Genomic DNA, 21643 nt, shown 5'->3' on the forward strand with positions numbered 1-21643 from the left:
GATTGACTTAAATCATAGAACATAGAATAGTACAGCATAGGCCCTTCAGCCTACAATGTTGTGCCGACCCTTAACTCCTGCCTCCCATATATCCCCCCACCTTAAATTCCTCCATATTCCTGTCTGGTAGTTCTTAAATTTCACTAGTGTATCTGCCTCCACCACAGACTCGGGCAGTGCATTCCACGTACCAACCACTCTCTGAGTGGAAAAACCTTCCTCTAATATCCCCCTTGAACTTCCCACCCCTTACCTTAAAGCCATGTCCTCTTGTATTGAGCAGTGGTGCCCTGGGGAAGAAGCACTGGCTGTCCACTTTATCTATTCCTCTTCACTTAAAATAATTACAAATGTAATGTTTTCCAGTTGCTTTGCCTGAAGTTGTACAGTATATCGTATCTACATTCTGAAATTTTTAGTAATTTATCAGAGAGTTAAAACATTGAAAGATGATTGTTTCTGGCATTTAAAACAATCTTCTGCAAGTTTGATCATGGTTCACACCATAATGAAAATGTAACTACTATTTCAGTTTTGAGGTACAGTGCTAAAAGTATCCAGGAGCAATGGAATCCTAGAAGAAACAATGCAAACCCTGATCAGGTGTAGCTGAAGTTCACCTGGCTGAGGAGCGATTGGGTTGAATAGGGATATATATCCTGGTTTACACGAACAAGAGAAAATCTCATTGTAAATGCAGCATCCTGATAGGGTTTAGGAGACCAGATGCATAGAGGAGTAATTCCCTTGGGTGGAGCATCTGAACCAGGAGTCACAGTTCCAGGATATAGGGTATGAGATTTAGGACTGAGATGCATGTTCATGGATGTTGGTGATCCTATAGAAGGATGTGGAGTTTGAATAACTGAGGATATTTAAGAAGATATCCTGTCTTCTTAAATACAAACAGACAAGGCATCAAGAAGTATATGGAGGGAACAAGAATGGGATGAATGATCAACCATAATTGAATTGAATGGCTACTAATATTTAAAAAATATATACTGATTTTAGTTAATTTAAATCATTTGCTGAAATAGTGGATCATTATTCTGTGATCCATCCCATAACAGACAGAATATAACATTTCATCACATCTCTATGACACAAAATTTCATTTCCTGTCTTCACAATTTCTCCTGAAACATTATGCACTGGTTTTTTTTTCCTTCAGATTTTAGAAGATGACTAGAGGACAACAAATATATTAGGAAAAAATGCTGACTTAAGATTTTTTTCATCTGTAATCATAAACTAAACAGTTTTTGTAGTGGTTAGCATAATACTTTCCAGAACCAGTGATGTGAATTCAATTCCACCTGTTACCTGTAAGGAGTTTGTACATTCTCCCTGTGATTCAGTTTCCATCCACATTACAAAGATGTAGAGGTTAGGGTTAGTAAGGTGTGGGCATGCTACTTTGGCATCAGAAGCATGGTAATACTTGCAAGCTGCCCCCAGCACAATCCTCGGATTATGTTGGTCATTGATGCAAATGACATATCTCACTGTATGTTTCAATGTATATGTGATAAATAAAGCTAAACTAAACTACCGTTGACAGTATGGTTAGTCAGAGGCTTTTTCCCAGGGCTGAAATGGCTAACACAAGAGGGTGCAGTTTTAAGGTGCTTGGAACTAGGTACAGAGATGTCAGGGGTAAGTTTTTTACACAGAGAGTGGTGAGTGTGTGGAATGGGCCTGCCCCTGACTCTTGGATAGGTACGTGCAGCTTAGAAAAATAGATGGCTATGGGGTATTCTTGGTAGTTTCTGAAGTAAGTACATTTTCAGCACAGCATTGTGGGCTGAAGGGCCTGTATGGTGCTGTAGGTTTTCTGTGTTTCTATGTAATCTAATCTAATTGCATCTTTAAAAATAATTTTTTAAATTGTGTTTTTAACTGCTTTAAAGAAGAACTGGCACAAAAACTTGGGGCTCTGAACTGATCCCTGCATCTTTGACCTATTGATATTAGGACAGAACATGTTCCTGTCATGGCTAACAACTTGGAACAGTAGGAATTTGAGGTTAATATAGAAATTTTAAAATATCCAGAAGTGCTTCACCGGGAGATAAAGTTTGACAGATTGCCACAAGTGGACAGAATTGGAGAAGTGCAGAGAAGAGGAGTGTTATTTGATCTACTGAAACTATGTAAATTAGAGAGGGCAATATAGTTATTTGAAAATACGCATAAAAATTTTAAACATAAGGCATTGTTTAACCATGAGCCACTGAAGTGCATTACAAATTACTTTCTGGAAGATCTATTTGCTTTATATGATGTACAGACTAAGCAATTTCCTCAAGTGGGCTTTTTAATGTGCATTAACTTATATTCAGATGGATTAAGATGTGCCCATATATACCCTCAGTGGTGTCTTTTTTCAGTACATGTGTACACCTGCTCCTTAATGTAAATATATAATCCACCAATTATGTGGCAGCAACTCAATGCATAAAACCATGCAGACATGGTTGAGAGGTTCAGTCGTTGTTCAGACCAAACATAAGAACGAGGAAGAAATGTGATTGTGGAATGATTGTGGTGCCAGATGGGGAGGTTTGATCATTTCAGCAATTTTTATGCATAACAGATTCTAAGAGTTCACAGAGAATAGTGTGGAAAACAAAAAGCATCCATGAGCAGTAGTTATGTGGTTGACAATGCCTTGCTAATGTGGGAGGTCAGAGGTGAATGACCAGACTGGTTCAAGCTGACAAGATGGTGACAGTAACTCACATAGCCACGTGTTACAACCCTGGTATGCAAAAGAACATCTCCGAACACACAGCACGTCAAACCTTGAAGTGGATGGAGTACAGTAGAAGATCATGAACAAAGACTTAGTGGCACTTTATTAGGCACAGCAAGTACCTAATAAAGTGGCCACTGAGTCTATAGCATCAATGATGTTGTAAAATGTTCCAAGATACTCCATCGATGTGAAACAAAATTTTGCACTTAGCTGCATAAGGAGATATTAGGATAAAAAGTGCGCCATGGCAGTGTAGTGGTTAGCGTGACTCTATTTCAGCTTGGGGCATCGGAGTCTGGAGTTTAAATTTAGCGTTCCCTTTGAGGAGTCTGTATGTCCTCCCCTTGGAATGTGTCGGTTTTCTCCTGGTCCTCCAGTTCCTTCTCACAGTTCAAAGACATGGGTTAATAGGTTATTAGGCTAGGGGGCTGCTGGGTGGTGTGACTCAAAGGACCAGAGGGCCTGTCCCATGCTGTGTCTCTAAATAAAATGAAAATCATAATCTAGTTCATTGAAATGCTGTGGAAGACGAGTCAGTGCGAGGGAAGGATTGTCAGAGTTTGGTGCAGAAAGTTGATACCTAAATCAATTCTTCAGGGCTAATCTAGGAGTTGGTGTAGTAGACCATTTCTGAGCTGATGTTCAATGGGAATGTCTCTGCTTCTGTATGAGGATATAAAGCATTTTGGTATTTCACCAGCAGCCAGGATTCTAGGCCATTGATCCCGTTCAGATCCCAACAACCCAATGGGGAGCTTAAGTTCGGGTAGCTAAGTCAGTCTGAAGTTGTGATAGTTATGAAACTGTCTTGAAACTCTATCCTGGCATTCTGTGGTCTAGTAATTCCCGTGGGCTTAAGATGTTTTGTACCTGTAGAACAGATGTATACTAATTAATTAATTCCAGCGAAAATTAACTCCGATCTAAAACTGAGGTTCTACTAATTGGTGGTTAATTAACCTTCCTGTACAATTTTTACAGTCTCAGCTGAAAATATTTCTAACTCAGACACTGGGGTTACAGACAATATTTGTGTGATGACTGTATTTCAAAAGAACAGTCCTGTTGCTTAGAGGAAGATGATCAGAGCAGTTTTCATGATCTGGATTTTCTGTGCTGCCCCAGTTTCTGAGAGCTCCAGATGAGGGAGTTTCAATCTGTATTAGGTTATGTCAAAACCCATATGCTTCATTAATATTTGGGAAGGAATTTAGTTCATCCTTGTCTCATCTGTACTAAATGTGACTCCAGACTCACCAATGTGGGTGAATGTGAAATGCCTCTTCACTTTGGGGCATTAGATAATTGGCTGTCAATGTTGCCAGGAACAAATACAAGAACTAACTGTAGCACAAAAGAGATCAAACTATGAATAATACAGGAATTGGGAAAGTTGTATCCATCTGGATGACTCAAATAGTGTCGATACTCATGGAGAAAGAAGAACAAATTTAATTTTCAGTGAAAATTTCTCAGTCCAAATAAGAGAGGTGGTAGTTAAGCTCTACCAGGTAGCATGCAAAAACATTAAACCATATCAAAGGATAATTTGCAAATACCTTGACTCCACCCTATTCACATTTACAGTATTACAATCTTGAATTTATCAACTATAGATAGAATTTTTTTTTCCTGAGTTGAGCAAGTGATAAACTGGCATGTAACTATAACAATTTTTTAAAATGTTGGTTATGTTAAGGTGCCATTCGGAAGGTCATCAGCTTGAATGAAATCAGTGAATGGAAAACAGCTCTGTTTCTTTCTCAACATGTGATTGATACCTGACCTGTTGACTTTTTACAGCATTTTCATGTATTTTTTTGAGATTTGCAGCATCTGCAGCTTTTTGATTATCATCATTACATACTGTGAGTGATCATGGTCTTTGAACTTGATTGCTCTTGGCAAATTTTTCTACAGAAGTGGCTTGTCATTGCCTTTGTCTGGGTAGTGTCTTTCCAAGATGGGTGACCCCAGCCATTATCAGTACTCTTCAGAGGTGCCTGGCATCAGTTGTTGCATATCCAAGTCTTGTGATGTGCTCCAGCTGTTCATATGACCATCCACCACCTGCTCCCATGGTTTAACATGACCATGATAAGGGGCTAAGCATGTGCTACACCTTGCCCAAGGGTAATCTGCAGGCTAGCAGAGGAAAGGAGCACCTTACACCTCCTTTTTCAGAATGTAATTATAATAATTATTTTATTGTGTTCCTAATGTGTTGCCTTGACAGATGAAAGTTGCTATAGTTCAGTATTATATGGAACTTGAAGACTGAGGCTGTTGAAATTTCATTCTTACAGCTATTTCTTTGCTTACAAGTATTGCAGCATAATAGTAATTTAATAGAACATGGAACAAGATCTTTGGCCATCTATGTTTGCCACAGTCATAATCCCAGTCTAATTAATTCCAACATGGTCTTTGTCCCTCTATTCCCCACCTGTTCACTTATTTGTCTAAATGTCTTTTAAATATCACTACTACTTCCAGACCCTTAGCACACTAATTTTTCAAAAAAGTGCTTGCCTTAGAATCTCTTTTTAAAAAATATTTCTCATTTTATGTCAATCTTATGGCCTTGGGTATTTAATATATCTCCTCTGGGAAGAATATTCTATCTACCCTCTCTATACCTCTCATCATCTTATATACTTCTGTCAGATCACCCTCTGGCACTTTAGAGAAAACAATCCAAGTTTGTCCATTTATACTTAATAGACTCCAATCCAGGCAGTGTTTTTCTCTATTCCTGATGAAGGGTCTCAGCAAGAATGGCGACTGTACTCTTTTCCATTGATACTGGCTGGCCTGCTGAGTTCCTCCAGCATTTTGTGTGTGTTGCTGGATTTCCAGTATCTGCAGATTTTCTCTTGTTCTGTGAATGTTCAGGTGGACTTACTTTGTACCACTTCAGATTCTCCAAGTTCTTCTCGTAGTGTTGCAACTGTGCATAGTACTCTAAAAGTGGCTTATCTAAAGTTCTTTTACAACTCCAACAGAGCTTCACAGCTGTTTTATTCACTGCCTAGAACAATGATTGCAAGCATGCCATACGCCGCCTTTACCACCGTACCTAATTACGCTGCAACTTTGAAGGAGCTATAGACATGCATCTCAAGTTCCCTCTGTATATCGGTACTCCTGAGGGTCCTGCGTTGTACTGTATGTTTTCTTAATCGTTTTTGACCTCTCAAGATACAGTACTTACACTTGTCTGGATTAAACTCCATCTGCCATTTTTCTGCCCAAGCTTCCAACTGATCAATATCCTGCTGTATCCTATGACCATCTAACTCACTGTTACTGATTCACCAAATTTCATATCATATGTAATCAGACTATCTCCATTTTCATCCAGTTTTGTATTCAAACAGCTGTCCCAGCAACGAACCTTGCAGAACACCAGTTCTCTATGTCCACAGATTCTGATCTAGAATTAAGTTAATACTTTTGTTTGAACAAGGGTAGAAACATTAACAAACCTTGGTCTTCCTTCCAATGTTAAATAAATGCTAGGGTTGCAATATACCAGATATATTTCGAAGTTTGCAGAAATACAGAAATTGCAAGAGATACACAATAGGTTAGTGAGCATCTTCTCTGACATGTCGATGAGGGGTACTGTTACAGGTTATTAATTTGATTTGAATATTTTATGGTTATGCTGAGTTTTACTTCAGTGGTGGGCAAACAATTGGAGAGGATTCTGAGAGATGGGATTTGAGAGTATTTGGAGAAGCGCTAAATGCTTAGGAATAGGGAGCATTGCTTTGAGAGGGGCAGGTCAAGCTTCATGAGCCTGACTGAACAAATTGTTGAAGCTAGAATAGTGGATGTGGTGTATATAGATTTTAGTGAGATGTTAAATTACAAATGTGAAATAGCCTGATATCAACTGACTTAAACCCTAAGGTTACACACACAAAACGCTGGTGGAATGCAGCAGGCCAGGCACCATCTATAGGGAGAAGCATTGTGGACATTTCAGGCCGAGACCCTTCGTCAGGACAAACTGAAAGGAAAGGTAGTAAGAGAAAACAATAACCATAAGGTTATTGTTTTTCTACTTTCTTGTGAGTTCCCCAGTGAAATCTTGGTGCAAAGGTTCTCTCATATAGGAACATCTCTTTTTTGTTCCATCTTGCAATGACGGTAATTTAAAGTGTGGTTATCCACTCTATATAGTACTTTACAGGCTCAGTCAGGAATATGGAAAAAAATGAACTGGGTTATTTTTTTAGTAGCACAGTAATTTGTGAACTTCCTGACCACATCACCAATGGAGTGCAGTTATCTATTGTTGCTTTACTGTTCCAGCAGATGATCTGAAACCACAGCTTAGCAGGCAGTTGCAATTAGACTGTTCGCTTTCTGTTATCAGAGCATGTTTTTGAGATGCAGGAGGTTTTCTCCAAGTACTCTGGTTACCTTCCACATCCCAGAAGTGTCTGGATTCCTAGGTTAACTGGCCACCATCTATGGCAGCTGGTGAATGGCATTTCTGTTATAAGGATCACCAGATCTCAGCAGTTAATAGCCTTGCAACATTTAAATAACATTCCCCTTTTCCATTCATTAGTGGAGATTAAATCATTGCTGCAGCTGTGTGCACCTTTTAAAAGTACCAGATTCAGTATCTAACAGTCACTGAAGCTGAACTGTTCTTGCCTGGGATCTGTTATGGATTTCTCATGGTTTGTATTTGTACCTGTAATCTTCACATTGATGTGTTTGTTGTCAGAAATGGCAGCGGTGAATCTGTGCTTTTTGAACATACAAGATGTTGTTTATATTGTACTATCCAACTGATGACTAATTGGAGCTAGTTAAGTGAAGGCAGCAGGCGTATTGTGGAGCTGAAACTAGCTGTGAATAATCGTACAGCAACTGGTAGTTACTTTTGTGCTCCATGTGTGTGTCATTCATTCCTTACATGCAGATAAAAAGGCTGAATACTAAGAAGGTTGTGGATTTGGTCTAGGCTGCAGTATCAGAAAGTACAACTATTTAAAGTTCAAAGTAAATTTTATTCTCAAAGTACATGTATGCCACCATATACAGCCTTAACAACACACAAAATGCTGGAGTGGTACAGCAGGCCAGGCAGCATCTATGGAAATCAATAAACAGTTGATGTTTCAGGCCAAGACCCTTTATCAGGACTGGGGTAAAAAGACGAGAAGCAAGAAGGTGGGGGCAGGGGAGGAAGAAGTAGAATGTGGTAGGTGATAGGTGAAGCTAGGAGAGGAGGGAGAGGTGAAGAAGAGTAAGGAAGTTGATTGGTGAAAGAGATACAGGGCTGGATAAGGGGGAATCTGATAAGAGAGGGTAGAAGACCATGGAAGAAAGGGAAGGGGGAGAAGCACAGAGGGAGGTGATGGGCAGGTAAGGAGATAAAGTGGATGAAATAGTGTGCGGAGTGGTGCAATTACTGGAATTTTGATAAATCAATGTTCATGGCATCAGGTTGGAGGGTACTCAGATGGAATATAAGGTGTTGCGTCTCCAACCTGAGTGTGGTTTCATCATGGTTGTGTCTCTCTCTCTCTCGCTGGTGTTGTTGCACTGAGTGTATGCACTTCGATGTCTCCCACCCTACCCTACTGTATTCTTATAATGGGTTGGCTTTATGGTGCTTCCCCACCATACACCATTTTCCATTTCTTTCGTAATTGGGGTTTGTAAATGTGGATATGTTGTTTGTATGCTGTATTTAAGTAGATACTCCTGTTTATTTGGTCATATGATTGTAACTACATTCATTGTTTGGTGCAACATATTCTGATTCATGTGTAGTTTTCAGTTAACTTTGTGGGTAATTGGAGCTGGTATGTGTGTAATAAACACTGCTCATCATTCTCAGTGGAAGAGAGAGATTGGCTGTCAGGTGTTCACTGTACAAAAATAGCAAGGAGCTATTGTCTTTTCTGGTAGCTATATTTTTGTAAATATTGACAGCTTTCTTTTTGCTATTTTCACTAATTTTTGTAATTTTGATTTTTGACGCACTTATCAACACCCTTGCGTTGTAGTGCAAAGCAACTTCAGCTATTGTCTTTCTTCAGTCACAACTCTTGTATCTAATGTGGTTGTAAAAGCCTTTGGTGTATTGCTTTCAGTTGCATGGGATCATTCCCATGTTTCACTGGCTGTTTTCACATTGCAGTGTAATTGCCAAGAGGGTGGTTCAGCATTTTTCATACAGTGCAGCAAATACAATGCAGGATAATTTTTGTTGGATTTGACACAACGCACACAGGAACAAGAGCAAGTTATACAACAACAGGGCAGTTTAAGGAACATTCCATAGCAGTAACAATGAATCATCCATTAATTCCTTCTCAACAGCAGATAGGTTGCCATATTTCCCACAAGCGGCCAGCAAAGTTAGAATTTCAGAAAGCAGAGCTTAAGAAATGTATATAGGAGATGTTAGACCTCATAATTTACATGGATATAAGGTGACAGGATTGACAACAAAAATGAATAACTTTATTTATTGAGATCCAGTGCAGAATAGGCTCCCTAGCAATCCCCTGATTTGACCAGTCAGTCTTTGGGCTATGGCAGGAAACTGGGGTACACGGTGGAATCCCATGCGGTCACGTTGAGAATGTAAAAACTCCTTTCAAGCAGTGGTGGGATTTGAACATGGGTTACCTGTATTGTAAAGCATTCTGCTAACCAAATGCACTACCTTGCCACCCCAACTTTACACCAGTAAGAAAAGGAAGCCATATTTCTTTTGTAGGTAAGTTTGATAATTATGTCTATGTTCTGAATCCTTTTTCAACAATCTGATTCATACCATAGATGAAGCAAATATACAGTCCCTTTATTAGGTACACCCATAGATCTGATCCTTAATGAAAATATCTAACCAGCAGTGTGGGAACATAAAAGCTTGAAAATATTAAGTTGTTGTTCAGACCAAACATCAGATTGGAGAAGTACTGTGTTCTAATTTGATGGGGAAGTGATTGTTGGTGCCAGGTGGGATGATCTGAGTAACTCTAAAACTGTTAATCTCCTGGGATCTTCACACACAATAATGTTTAGAGTTTACAGAAAATGGTGAAAAAAAAAACCCCAAAACTCATCCAGGGAGTAGCAGTTTTGTGGGCAAAAACAGCTTGTTAATGACAAAGGTCAGAGGAGAATAGCCAGAGCAGTTCAAGCTGATGGGTATTACAGTAACCGCGTGTTAGAACAGTGGTGAGCATCTCTGAATGCACAACATTTTTTTGAGCCTCGAAATGAATGAGCTGTAGCAGCAGAAAGCCACACCAGGTTCCACTCCTGTACCTAGTAAAGTTGCCACTGAGTGTATTTGGCCATGCTTGGCTTAATTTGTAGCTCAGTTAAAAGTATTTTACATTGTTTTGTGATTTAAGAGTGCTGAGCTTTTCTATGGTACATGAATTAATACCTATTAATTCATATCTTGTTCAATATGAGCAGTTAGCTGAGAATTTATTCTTTGTTTTAATCTTAATATGCTTCAAATAATAAATGTATTTCCTAATAGCACACCAAGAAGGCATTTTGTTCAGAATCAGGTTTATTAACACTGCCTTATATGATGTGGTTCCTTGAGGTTGTCGTAGCCTGGGGAGGTAGTGGGGATAAACTTCTGGTACCTCCAAAATGCTCCCAAGAGCATGTGTCTCAAATAGCCTCTGACAGTCAAGCCCAGCTCCTGGTTCTCATGTGTGGCTTAGCTATTAAGCCCAGTGAAACCATTTTTACTGATGGGAGAAGGGGCAAAGGTGGGTTACTAGTGCCTTAAAGTCAGTTGCTTTGGGTGGATGAGGCTTGTCAGCCATAAATGGCAGCTCACCTAGGAGAAGGAAAACTCAAACTGAAAACCCCACTGCCTTGCAGCTATACCCACTCATGGGGAAGGCTTCAGGAATTATAATATGGACCTGGACCAATATCTGTGGTCGACTCCAACCAACAGAAGACCTTATGTTAACTGATGTGAAAACTATTGTTTTGCAGTAATAGTACAGAGCAAAGACATGAGATTACTATTAATTAATAAACAGTGCAGGAAAAGAGGAATAATGACATAGTGTTAATGGTTTATGGACCATTTAGAAATCTGATGGCAGAGAGAAAGAAGCTGCTTCTGAATCGTTGAATGTAAGTCTTCAGATTCCTTTACCATCTCCTTGATGGTAGTAACAAAAAGAGAACATGTCTCAGATGGTGAGGTTCCTTAATGATGAATGCAGTCTTCTTGAAGCAATGCCTGTTGAAGATGTTCTCAATGGGAGGAGTGTTGTATTCATGATGGAGCTGGATTAATCTACAATCCTTGGCGGTGTCTTTAGATCTTGTGCATTGGAGCCTTCATACCAGATAATGATGCATCTGGTCCAAATGCTGTTCACTGTACATCTACAGAAATTTGTAACAGTTTTCAGTGACATATTAAATCTCCTCAAACTCCTAACAAATTAAAATCACTGGCACACCTTCTTTATGATTGGACCAATGTGCTGGATCCAGGACAGATCCTTTGAGATTCGACACCTAGGAAATTAAAGTTGCTTGCTTTTTCTACCGCTGATCTCTCAATAAAGACTAGTGCATGTTCTCCCAAGTGCAGATTAATAATTACAGAAAAATATTTTGGTAATTTGCTGAAAGAGTTCTTTGGTTCATCAGGGTCCTTTATAAAGGCAAGATGTAGTAAATAACACCAATCCAAATCAGAATGTTTCTGAATTTATAAAACGCAAAATAAGATGTGTTTTTATTTAAATTTTGAAACAAGTAATTTCACTGTAGAAGTAAAGAGTTTGCTGTAGGATATTCAATACAGCATGAACAAGTATGAATAATGTTCTGTAAAAATGCAAGCTAATGTTGACAATAGAGTGTGTTTTAAATGTTTTCTAATCTCTGTGAGAATTGTTTTCTGATCTTAATGCCGCGGTCTGGTTAACATGGGACGGAGGTATTGTCTACTTCTGCAGAAAATGTTTTTCTGATTTGTCAGCAGTTACCGCTTGATTTAAAAAAATTAATCTGCTACATGAAGATTAAATCAAAACAAAATTATTTACTGGAATTCGGGAAAATGAGTGAATTCATAGAAACCTACCAAATGTTGAAAGGTCTCGACAGAGTGGATGAGAGGATGTTACTTAAGGTGGGGGAGTCTAAGACCCAGAGGACGCAGCCTCAGAATAGAAAGGTGTTCTCTTAGAATGGAGGTGAGGAAGAATTCTCTTCAGCTAGAGAGTGGTGAATCTGTGGAATTTGTTGCCACAGGCAGCTGTGGAGGCCAAGTCATTGGGTATATTAAAAGCAATGGCTGATAGATTCTTGATTGGCCAGGGCATGAAGAGCTACGGGCAGAAGACAGGAGAGAGAAAATGGATTAGCCATGATGAAATGGTGGAGCAGACTTAATGGATCAAATGGCCTAATTCTGTTCCATTATCTTATTGTCCTATACTGTAGTCTTCTATCAGCTCATATTTTCCAGCAGCTAATTCTGAATATAGTATTTCTACAAAGCCTTACCCCATGCATGCTGTCATTTCCCATTGCTTCCATGAAGACTTGACCACATGACTATCAGATCAGGTGCATATTTAATTGCCAGTAAATATTGTTCACTGATAACTACAAAGGCTTTTGTTGTCTTTTCATTTTGTCCCAAATGGCTTGTAATCAGGCATTTTCTCATGATCTATTCATGTTGTTGAGCAATATTAATTTGCAAAGAGCAATTGATGACATTTTTAATAACTTTCAGATATGACAGGAAAATTTTAAAAAAAATGTTTGGGATGTAGATGTGAGATTATGATTATGAGAGGCATAGATAGGGTGGACAGTCAGTACCTGTTCCCCAGGGCACCAATAGCAAACACCAGAGGACATATGTATAAAATTAAGGGAGGGAAGTTTAGGGGAGACATCAGGGGTAAGTTTTTTTTTTACACAGAGGGTTGTGAGTGCCTGGAATGACTTGCCAGGGATGGTGGTGGAGGCTAAAACATTAGGGGTATTTAAGAGCCACTTGGACAGGCACATGGATGAAAGAAAAATGGAGGGTTATGGGGTAGTGTGGGTTTAGTACTTTTTTTTAAGGATTATATGGGTCGGCACAACATGGAGGGCTAAAGGGCCTGTACTGTGCTGTAGTGTTCTATGGTTCTATTAATGGAAATGTTAAATCAACACCGGTTGTTTTAAAATTGTTTGCTTTTTAAATTTTGATATTATCAGTATTTTTCTGAATTCCATAAATATTGGATCATTTTAAAAGCAATCGTAAGCAGACACTTATGCACAATCCAAATATGTATAAGAGATAAGGAGTTTATTTTTACTCTCTACATTTTTTCAGATATTGTTCATCATTTTTCATGAATAACTATAGTATCAGAAACTTTTATAGATGTACCGTGGAGAGCATTCTGACAGGCTGCATCACTGTCTGGTATGGTGGGGGTGGGGTGGGGGAAAGCTACTGCACAGGACCGAAAGAAGCTGCAGAGGGTTATAAATTTAGTCAGCTCCATCATGGACAGTAGCCTACAAAGTACTCAGTACATCTTTAGGGAAAGGTGTCTCAGAAAGGTAGCGTCCATTATTAAGGACCTCCAGCACCCAGGGCATCAGGTAGGAGAAACAGAAGCCTGAAGGCACACACTCAGTGATTCAGGAACAGCTTCTTCCCCTCTGCCATCCGATTTCTAAATGGACATTGAAGCTTTGGACACTACCTCACTTGTTTTTTAATATATATTATTTCAGATTTTTGCACAACTTTTAATCTATTCAATATATGTATACTGTAATTGATTATTATTATTATTATTACATATTTTTTCTTCTGTATTATGTACTGCATTGAATTGCTAGTGCTATGTTAACAAATTTTATGATACTTGCCAGTGACAATATACCTGATTCTGAAACAACAAAATCATATCCTTTGGTGAGACATATCACTTGTTATTTAAATACATTTAAGTTTCCTAATTCTGTGTCAGTTTCATCTGCAACCAGTTGCACATCCTTTGGTTGGAGCAAGGTGTCACTGACAACAGTTTGTGGATGCTTAGCCCTGCACGTGTACAATCAGAAATTGCCTTTGATTTCACAGGGCTTTGGCTAAGAGTGTAGATATAATTTTGTTGAAACTACAGTTCTGTACCAATGACTCCACTAAGAAGTAAAAAGTTTTTTCTGTGCAGTTATTCTAAACCAACTTATCTATACTTCCACCATAACTGGAAATGTTTCTTATTTGTTGATACTTGTCTCTCAGTATTTTAACTTGTCTTAGAAAGTGATTATATTATCTGGTGTAACCCTCTGTTGAGGAGTTTTGTTGTAGTTTCAGTAAAGCACTGAAGCAATGGGAATTACTTTGCTGTTGTTGTTTGCTAATTATGGAGAAGGAATGGCAGCGGCTATCTTTCATTAGGAGTTTGAGGAGAGTTGGTATGTCTCCAAATACTCCAGCAAATTTCTGCAGATGTAGAATATTCAAAGATGGAGAACATTCAAACAGATTGCTTCACCATATGGTATGGAGGGGTGCACTGCACAGGGTCATAAAGGGTTGTTAACTCAGCCAGCTCCATCACATCATAGTGACTTTACAAATCTCACAACTAACGTCAGTTATAATAAACCTCATTCTGATTCTGACACAGTGGTGTGAATTTAACTTCCTGAGGAAGGCTCTCAAAATACTGGTCAAAATGTCAATGTTAAAATGCCAACTGGTTGCTTTCTATGGGTGACTCATCTATTGGCATAACCACTGGAAAATGTTTAGTACAAACTGATTTTGATTTATTAGACCCATCAGTTTAAACCAATCTTAAAAAAAGCAGGCATTTATCCAGCATACTATCAATTTGAATGTGTACGTATGTGGAAGGCTTGTTTCATCTTATAATTTTACTAGGCTTCTGCTAATATTCTCTAGTTTGCCTGAATCCAATTCAAGAATTAACAACATAGTATTGAAACACCAGGTAAATTGAATCTATTTAGGTATACAACTCTGAAATTTCCATTAAGTTTCCTGTTCCTTACAAACACCAAATCTGATGATTGATGGGGGAGATATGACCTGTACGAAAGTAACAGGTTTTACGTGAACTTGGGGGGGGCGGGGTACCAATATTCTCGCAGGCAAGTTTGTTAGAGCTGTTGGGGAGGGTTTAAAGTAATTTGGCAGGGGTGTGGGAGCCAGAGAGAAGAGACTCAGGATAGGACGGATGGTAAAAAAGCAGAGAAAGCTTACAGTCAGATTATCAGGAAGGGCAAGCAGATGATAGAACATAATTGCAGCCAGCAGGGTGAGTATCAGTACATTAGGGATGCAGAATCAAAATGGGTAGCAAATACAGTACTCAGTTTTATATCTCAATGCATGGAGTATAACCATATAACAATTACAGCATGGAAACAGGCCATCTCGGCCCTTCTAGTCTGTGCCGAACACTTACTCTCACCTAGTCCCACCGACCTACACTCAGCCCATAACCCTCCATTCCTTTCCTGTTCATATACCTATCCAATTTTTTTTCAAATGACAAAATTGAACCTGCCTCTACCACTTCTACTGGAAACTCGTTCCACACAGCTACCACTCTCTGAGTAAAGAAGTTCCCCCTCATGTTACCCCTAAACTTTTGCCCTTGAACTCTCAACTCATGTCCTCTTGTTTGAATCTCCCCTACTCTCAATGGAAAAAGCCTATCCACGTCAACTCTATCTATCCCTCTCATAATTTTAAATACCTCTATCAAGTCCCCCCTCAACCCTCTACGCTCATATAAGGTATAAGGTAGATGATCTTGTTGCACTTCTACAGATTGTCGGGTATGGTGTTGTGGCCTTTACTGATTTGTGGTTGAAGAATGGTTGTAGTTGGGAGCTAAATGACCAAGGTTATATGTTATATTGGAGGGATAGGAAGATAGGCAGAAGGGGTGCTGTGGCTCTGCTGGTTAAAAAAAAAAGGGATCAAGTCATTTGAAAGCTGTGACATAGGATTGGGGGATGGTGAATCCTAGTTGGTTGAGTTAAGAATCTGCAGGGGTAAAATTACCCTGGTGACAGGCCTCCCAACAGTAGCTGGGACGTGGGGCAGGGAATAGAAAAGGTATGTCAAAAGGGCAATGTCATGATAATCATGGGAGATTTCAACATGCAGGTCGATTGGGAAAATCAGCTTAAAATACATCTCAAGAGAGTGAGTTTGTTGAATGCCCACGAGCTGGCTATTTAGAACAGTTTGTCACTGAGTCTACTAGGTGTTAAGCTATACTGGGTTGGGTGTTATGTAATGGACCAGAGCTGATTAGGGAGCTTAAGGTAAAAAAACCCTTAGGAGACAGTGATTACAATATGATTGAGTTCAACTTGAAATTTGATAGAGACAATGTAAAGTCTGCCTTAGCAGTATTTTAGTGGAATTCAGGAAATTACAGTGGTATGTGAAAGGAGTTGGCCACAGTAAATTGGAAGGAGATGCTGGCAGGGATGACAGCAGAGCAGCAATGGCGTGAATTTCTGGTGGAAAAAATGAGGAAGGTGCAGTATAGATTATTCCAAAAATGAAGAGATACTCAGATAGCAAAATAATACAACTGTGGCTGACAAGGGACGTCAAAGCTAATGTAAAAGCAAAAGAGAGGGTGTGCAATGAAGTAAAATTTAGTGTGAAGACAAAGGATTGGAAAGCATATAAAACCGTATTAAAAGAATCAGTAGGAGGGGAAAGATGATATCAAAGTGGATAGTAGCTTTTTCAAGTATGTTTTAAAAAAAAATTAAGATGAGAATGGATATAGGACCACTAGAAAATTAGGTTGGAGAAATAATATTAGGGGAGAAGGAGACTGCAGATGAACTAAGTGTTTTTCATCAGTCTTCACTGTGGAAGGCACTAGCAGGGTGTCAGATATTGAAGGGTGTGAGGGAAGTGAAGTGAGTGCAGTTACTATTACAAGGGAGAAGGTGCTCAAAAATCTTAAAGACCCAAGGGTATACAAGTCACACAGACCAGATGAACTGCACCCCTAGGGTTCTGAAAGAGGTAGTGGTAGAGATTATGGAAGCATTAGTAATAATCTTTCAAAAATCATTGGACTCTGGCATGGTATACCAGAGGACTAGAAAATTGTAAATATCACTTCACTCTTTAAGAAAGGAGGAATGCAGCAAAAAGGAAATTGTTGGCCAGTTAGCCTGACCTCAGTGGTTGGGAAGATGTTGGAGTCAATCATTAAAGAAGAGTTCATGGGAGTACTTGGTGACACAAGACAAAAGATGACAAAGTCAGCATAGTTTTAAAGAAAAACATTGCCTGACGAACCTGTTGAAATTTGAGAAGATTGCAAGTAGGATAGATAAGGGGGGGTTCTGAGGATGATGTATTTTTGGACGTTTGGAAGGCCTTTGACAAGGCGCCACACATGAGGCTGCTGACTAAATTAAGAGCCCATGGTATTACAGGAAAGTTACTGTCCTGCTTAGAGCATTGGCTAACTGCCTTGAGGCAGGGAGTGGGAATAAAAGGATTCTGTTCTGGTTGGCTGCCAGTGACTCGTGGTATTCTATAGGGGTCAGTGCTGGGACCACTTCTTTTTGTGTTGCATATCAATGATTTAGATGATGGATGCAAACTTTGTTGCCAAGTTTGCAGATAATATGAAGATTGGTGGAGGGGCAGGTAGTAATGAGGAAACAGGTAGGCTGCAGAAGAATGGGCAAGAGAGTGGCAATGAAGTACAATGTTGGAAAATGCATGGTCATGCACCTTGGTAGTAGAAATAAGTCTGCAATCTATTTTCTAAATGGAGAAAAAACCCAAAAATCTGAGATGCAAAGGGATTTGGGAATCCTTGCGCAGAACACCCTAAAACTTAACTTACAGATTGAGTTGGTGGTGAGGAAGGTAAATGCAACGTTAGCGTTCATTTCAAGAGGTCTTGAACACAAGAGCAGGGATGTGATGTTGAGGCTTTATAAGGCACTGGTGAGGCCTCACCTTGAGTATTGTGAACAGTTTTGGTCTCCTCATCTAAGAAAATACATACTGGTATTGGAAAGGTTTCAGACGAGGTTCACAAGGATGATTATGGGAATGAAAGGTTTATCATATGACAAACACGTTATAGATCTGGGCCTGTATTTGTTGGAATTTAGAACAATAGGGAGATCTCTTTGAAACCTTTTGAAAGTTTCAAATGCCTAAACAGAGTAGATGTGGAAAGGATGTTTCCCATGGTGAGGGAGTCCAGGTTAAGAGGGCACAGCCTCAGGATAGAGGGGCATAATTTAAAACAGTGATGTGGAGAAAATTCTGCAGCCTGAACATGGAACTTATTACCTCAGGCAGCTGCAGAGGCCAGGTCATTGGGTGTATTCTTGATTGGTCATGGCATCAAGGGTTCTGGAGAGAAGGCCAGGGAGTGGGGCTGAGGAGGGAAGAAAAGAATTAGCCATGATTGAATGTGGAACAGACTCTTTGGGCCAAATGAACTAATTCTGCTCCTATGTTTTGTGGTCTTAAGATGTAACAGAAATATAAAAGATTTCACACAACCAGTGGCAAAGGAAGTAAAAATCATAACAATTTTTAATAATGTTTTAAATATTTTACATAAAAAGAAATAAATTTTAGTATGTATATCTTGGATTAAGGTGGTATAGGTGGCCCCCATTTTTCAAATGTTTGCTTTACAACAGCTGGCTGTTACAAAAGACCTACATTAATACCTACATTTTGCTAACCAAAGAGGATTTCCGCTTTTACGATTTTAAAAAAAGACCCGTTTTATACGTGTGTTTACCCCGAGAAAGACTACCATGACTGTGAAGCCTTGTGCGGGTAGTTAATGTGAACATGCGTGTACATATTTTTTCTCCAAATCGATTTTGGCTAGCTGTCTTCCCCATTCTGATAAGTGAAACTACACAATACATACAATATTTCTACTTTCTATAGGCTGTATATTTATCATATCATTCCTGCTTTTACTATATGTTCATGTTATTTTATGTTTTATGTGTTATTTGATTTGATTTGGTAGGTTATTTTATGGGTCTGGGAACGCTCAAAAATTTTTCCCATATAAATTAATGATAATTGCTTCTTTGCTTTACGACATTTCGGCTTACGGTTTCATAGGAACGCTCTACCTTCAGATAGCGGGGAAAACCTGTATCTGAAACATCATCTTTTGGGTGTCAGAATTCTGCCTCTGAAATTCTGTCATAATCTTATCACATTGCTTTTTTTTGCGCTGAGGGGAGGGGGGGATTGTTGCTCACTGCCGCTTACACAAGGGAGGGAGGGGAGTTGGGGGGACTTTGCGGTTCTTGGGTTTATCTGTCGTTCATTCTTTGGAGCACTTCTCTGTTTTCGTGAAGATTTGCAAAGAAAAAGCATTTCAGGATGTATGGCATATTATACACACTTCTGACATTAAATTGGATCTTTGAACGTTTGAACATTGTTTTCAGTCATTGGATTGTGCTGGTTGAAATTTGAACCTTAAAATGTGAAAAGGAATAGAGCAATATTGCCTCATTTGTGGACAAATGCTGTACTTATGCAAATGCCTGCTCCTATTACTAATCTGAAATATGAACAGTTGTATAGGCAACTGTGCTACCTGTTTCACCTTAAGAGGATTGTAAAGTCCAAACCCTTTTAAAATTTATTTTCCTTTTTCCCTTTTTTAGGATGTGCAGACTCTCCCTGCAACAACTCAGAAGCCTACACTGAGTCGCATTTTGTGCGTTTCAGTCGTCCTGATTATTCTGCTTTCGACTGTGGTCTTGGGAATAATATGCACCTTCAGGTATTACCATCTTACTCAGGTATGATATGCATTTTATTGGCTAAAATGTAATATTTCCTCAAGTTTGTAAACATTGTTCAAACTTTTAACAAGGGTTCAACATGTGACTGACATTGATTAGTGGAGGACAGATTTCATCTCCCATTCAACATGTTTGTGCTTAAAATTTAGAGCATCATTTTTTAAAGCAATTTTCCTCACGTTGCAATATTATTCTATTCTAAATTAAAGCAAGATTGATTAAACAACCACGCTTATGTAAGCTTGACCCCAGATCTCTGTATGCTTGGGTAAAACAACAGAGAACAATTATTTTTTCTTCAATGTTGTACTTCAGTGACAGAAGGAACATACATCATTAGACTTCTATGAGGTGGTTTTGAATGTCATCCGGCCTTATTAAGCAGTACTTTAATCACTGTGATGTCAGGATATGGATTGAAAGCAGTGAATAGGTTTAGAAAAGCAAAATAAAATTGCAGATGCTGAAAATACTGGAAGTATTCTGTAGGTCAATCAACATTTGCGGAGGAAGAAACAAAACAGCTTCTCATCAAAAGGATGAGTCAGAAATCAAATTTTTAGTTGCAGCGAAGGGAGGAGGGTAAAGAAAGTAAAGAGAATTTCTGTAAAATGCTGGGGACCCAGAGAGAATGAATAAAGCAAGTAGTGTCATTGTCTGAGAGAAGGTGATGAATGCCTGCTCTGCCTGGAGTAACAAGGAGAGAGAGGAATAAAACACTGTCGAAACTGTGTGGTACAGAATATAACAGCTGTGGTATCTGTCTCAGAGGCCAATGTCAGAGCATCTTTGAAGAGGGTGAACCCTCACAAGGCACGAGACCCAGATGGCATACTTGGAATGGCACTGAAAACCTGTGCCAACCATCTGGCTGAAGTGTTCAAGGATATCTTCAATCTCTCAGTCAGAGGTTTTCACCTGCCTGAAAAGGCAATTATAACTCAAGAAGAGCAGAGTTAGCTGCCTCAAAGACTATCACTCAATAGCACTCACATCTATGTGATGAAGTGTTTTGTGAGGTTGGTCATGGCTGGAGTTAACTTCTGCCTGAACAAGGACCTCAAATCACTGCAATTTGCCTACCACCACAAGAGGTCTACAGTGGATGCAATCTCACTGGGCTTTGGACCACTGGACGATAGCAATACCCATGTTAGAATGCTGTTTATAGATTACAGCTCAGCGTTCAACACCATCATCCACACTGTACCAATCAATAAGCTACAAACCTGGACTTCTGTACCCACTTCTGCAACTGGGTCCTTGACATCCTCCGGATACCACAGTCTGTGTGGATTTGAAATAACATCTCAAATGTAGATAAGCCTACAAGAGGAGAAGCTGTACTTGATTTGGTTTTGGGAAATGAACCTAGTCAGGTGTCACATCTCTCAGTGGGAGAGCATTTTGGCGATAGTGATCATAATTTTATCTACCATAGCATTGGAGAGGGATAGGAACAGACAAGTTAGGAAGGCGTTTATTCGGAGTAAGGGGAAATATGAGGCTATCAGGCAGGAACTTGGAAGCATAAATAGGAAACAGATCTTCTCAGGGATATGTATGGAAAAAATGTAGCAAATATTCAGGGGTATTTGCGTGGGGTTCTGAGTAGGTATGTTCTAATGAGACATGGAAAGGATGGTAGGATACAAGATCCGTGGTGTACAAGGGCTGTTGTAAATCTAGTCAAGAAGAAAAGAAGACCTTACAAGACGTTCAAAAAACTAGGTAATGATAGGAATCTAGAAGATTATATGGCTAGCAGGAAGGAGTTTAGGAATGAAATTTGGAGTGCGGGAAGGAGCTATGAGAAGGCCTTGGCAGACAGGATTAAGGAAAACCCCAAGGCATTCTACAAGTATGTGAAGAGCAAGAGGATAAGATGTGAGAGAATAGGACCTATCAAGTGTGACAATGGAAAAGTGCTATGAAACCCGAGGAAATAGCGGAGGTACTTAATGAATTCTTTGCTTCAGAATTCACTACGGA

General features: G+C 39.3%; 1 protein-coding gene across 2 annotated transcripts in view; it reads left to right on the forward strand.

Annotated features, from left to right (window-relative positions):
- LOC132379793 (integral membrane protein 2C-like) overlaps nucleotides 1-21643 on the forward strand; it is a 36131-nt gene that overhangs the window by 1663 nt on the left and 12825 nt on the right. For both annotated transcript variants that reach the window (XM_059948086.1, XM_059948079.1), the window contains one exon: nucleotides 19511-19648. In XM_059948086.1, coding sequence (XP_059804069.1) covers nucleotides 19511-19648 — 138 coding nt within the window. The remainder of the gene's footprint in view (nucleotides 1-19510; nucleotides 19649-21643) is intronic.

This window comes from Hypanus sabinus, chromosome 2 (assembly GCF_030144855.1).
Source record: "Hypanus sabinus isolate sHypSab1 chromosome 2, sHypSab1.hap1, whole genome shotgun sequence".
NCBI classification, from domain to species: Eukaryota; Metazoa; Chordata; class Chondrichthyes; order Myliobatiformes; family Dasyatidae; genus Hypanus; species Hypanus sabinus.